The sequence below is a fragment of the Elaeis guineensis genome, chromosome 10 (assembly GCF_000442705.2).
Source record: "Elaeis guineensis isolate ETL-2024a chromosome 10, EG11, whole genome shotgun sequence".
In the NCBI taxonomy this organism is placed as follows: Eukaryota; Viridiplantae; Streptophyta; class Magnoliopsida; order Arecales; family Arecaceae; genus Elaeis; species Elaeis guineensis.
In genome coordinates this window covers 42,567,291-42,570,458 of record NC_026002.2, presented here as the reverse complement: position 1 = coordinate 42,570,458, position 3,168 = coordinate 42,567,291, and the positions used below count along the sequence as shown (strand labels likewise).

The window sequence follows — 3,168 nt, the reverse complement described above, 5'->3', positions numbered from 1 at the left end:
ATGAGGATGGTGATGCTACTTTATAGTTTCCTTGGCCCTAGACTTGAAATGGGAGTGTGGCAAGGAGGAAATTTTACTTATTCTTACAGTGTAATCAAGTAATTTAACGTGCGCACACAAGGGGAGCACAACTTCGTCGCCAAGCAAACGAGGAGACGGAAGAGAGATGCTTCAACAAAAGGTAGGGAGAGAGAGAGAGAGAGCGCGCCGTTGCCACCTCCAGAAGCTTCCATGCCACGCGCTGAAGCAACTGGGGTAGCACCACGTAACGGGCACGATCAGAACCACGCCATTAGAATTCGTGCTGGGTTTTGGAACTACGCAGGAGCCGCGTACAAAGTCGCGTGGCCTTATCCGCCAAGAGCTATAGAAAAAGAGAGGAGAAACAGCGGGAGCGTTAAACCCATCAAAAACCAAGCAGGAAGCCAAAGGTAGAAAGAGCAGGAGACACGATAAAAGGGCTTTAAATTCTTTCTGGGGAAGACTTGTTTGCCGTATGGCGGAGCAAGAAAGGTGAGTAAATTTATATTAGTTTTTTTTTTTGCTTTTGATTTAGTTCTTTATTCCTACTCTGTTTGTTAATTGATTTTCTTTCGGTTTCATTTTGGTTTCTCTTGTTGCATTCGAGTTATCATTTGAATGTTTTTGGTGGTCTTCGAGGTATCCGGTAGTCGAGCGTGTTTGCGTTGATCCTTTCATTTTTGATTGATTTTTCTTTTTTTTTTTTAAATTGAATTCTTTGATACTTTCTTGTTGAAAGGCATTTGTGTCTGGGGATCGATTTACTGTGGAAAACTTATAGTAGTTGATTGGAGAGAGATCACTTATGGAGCGGCGATTCCGATTTATGTAAGAAGAATACAATGGAAACTATACTCTTTTAACAAAAGATATATGTAGATGGATGAAGAACTCTTAAAATTGGATATACTTATGTGTGGTGTGGTATTCCTCTGTCAATGTTTGAAGCAGAGAAGAGAGAGAAAATAGTGTTGTTTGTTGATCATTTTCGTAGGATGGGCAAGTCCATGAAATGAAATAGATGGCATATTTCCTATATAATTAGTGAAAAAATTATATAAAGATTGATGTTAATGGTAGGATTTGTAAAAACTTCAGCCTATTGTGGTGCAGAAGAAAGGGCATCATTAGTTCCACATTAGTTGAAGTCAAAAAAAAATCTAACTTATATAAAAAGGGACCAACCTTCCGACGTGAGGTGCCTTTTAAGAGATAACACCGTAAAGCCAAAAAACGGCCCATATAGATCCCCCCACTATGAGCCGTAGGTTAAAACGGACAATACCTCATGTGCCAAGCATGAGTTTTTGACTGCAATACAGCAATTCATTGCTTTTATTATAACTCTTTTTGAAAGCGTTAGATCTTTGGTACCAAAATATTAAAAATTTTATAAATACTTTGAAATCAAAATATTCCATATAATCTTATTTTTCTTGTTGGGTTTCTAAAGACAAAAATAGAAAACAAAAGCAATATGAAACGGATCTTTACTTTTTTATATTCTTTATTTCTTGCAGTTCCATGTAGATACAATCACTTTGTTTTGTTTTCCATTTCTAATGTATCACATCCTTTTCTGATTTTTATTGCATCCGTGCTATGATTTGTGTGGAATTAGACTAGGGAAAGCACCATGGCACCATGGGTGAAATGATTGCATCATGTTACTGGGTATGAGTTAGAAAAAACTCGTTTCTTTATCTCCATATCAACAGTATTTTGTCGAAATATCCTTTACCATTCATTAATGAGGATAGAACATGTAATATTCTTTATGAGAAATGTGGTGGGGATGCCATATCCAGGGTTCAAACTATGTACTCTCCCAAGTGGAAATGGATGTAAACCAGCCGAGCTCAAGCTGGTTGGCCCAAAAAACAATGAAGAAATCAAACCATAAAACCGTAAAACTCATAAGTAGTACCATTGCCAGCACCTTTTCTACTAAAATGAAGAAATCAATTTTAAGTAGCTCAATTGTAGTGGATTCTATTGGAGCATACTCAACCATGGGTGTGTAAGCAAACCAATCAAACCGTAAACGTATCGCTAAATTCAGTTTAATTTTGATATTTTTTTCAGACTCAATTTGGTTTCGGCCTAAAAATATTAGAAACAAAAGAAAAAATTGATTTAGTTTTGATTTTAATTTTGAAAATTTTAATTTAAATTGAACTAATCTGTGGACATACACATACATACATATATACATACATACTACGAGTTTATTTATATTTTGTCCTAACCCCAATAGTTCATTATTTCTATATTTAGCCTATTTAGTCTATTCCATAACCTGTCCATTTATTCAATCTTATAAGCTGTCCATTTAGCATGGTTAGAAATAATTAAAAAGGATAGCAGTTCATATAGTCTATCCTACGAGCAGTCTACTTGATATAAGCCAAATTGTCCACAACCTAATAAACCAAACCGAATGGAAGTAGTTTGAACCGATTTTTCTACGTGGTCATTTTGGTTTTTGAAAACCCATTTAAAATGATTTGTTTTGAAAATTGATCTCAAATTGATACGAACTAAACCATGCATACCCGTATACTCAATGATTCATAAAATAGATATCACCATAAGCATTTTTTTCAAGGAGAGTTCATAATTATCACCAATTCAATACTTTCTAGAACAAGTGAAAGATTGCTTTTTAGCCAAGTTGAAAGCTTCCAACAGTTTCTCATGCCACTACTGCCAAACTTCTCTTGTAATTTGTTTTCCTGAATACGCTGGAAACATCAAGGTTTCAAGTTATGAGACACATGTGCTACGTCATTAGCTCTTACGAAGCCACAAAATGTTCCCTGCATGAAACTGAGACTAGTATTTCCAGTCTGCTAACCATCCTATACTCAGCTGGTATTTGGGGGAGGTCCAGCTTTTCGAACCCTGGTGACACCCCCACGACAGAGAGAGAGAGAGAGAGAGAGAGAGAGAGAGGTATTTTGCATGTCCTAGGGTCAAAGGCCTGGAGGTTAAGGATGTGGGGAGGAAGTGAGAAGAGAAAGAAGAGAGAGTACTAACAGGAGACAGTATGTTTGAAGCCATAAGAATCCCTATATTCTCCTATAGTATAGGCTCTCTAAGCTAAAAAACCCAAGAAGAAAATATCCAGCAGGTAAGCTTTTGCAC

General features: G+C 36.6%; 1 protein-coding gene across 1 annotated transcript in view; it reads left to right on the top strand.

Annotated features, from left to right (window-relative positions):
- The first annotated feature begins 227 nt into the window (after nucleotides 1-227).
- The window catches only part of LOC105052245 (dehydration-responsive element-binding protein 2A), a 22,165-nt gene continuing 19,224 nt past the window's right edge, over nucleotides 228-3,168 (top strand). Inside the window, exon 1 of the mRNA XM_010932998.4 lies at nucleotides 228-513. Within this exon, the coding sequence (XP_010931300.1) occupies nucleotides 497-513 (17 nt within the window). The 5' untranslated portion in view covers nucleotides 228-496. The remainder of the gene's footprint in view (nucleotides 514-3,168) is intronic.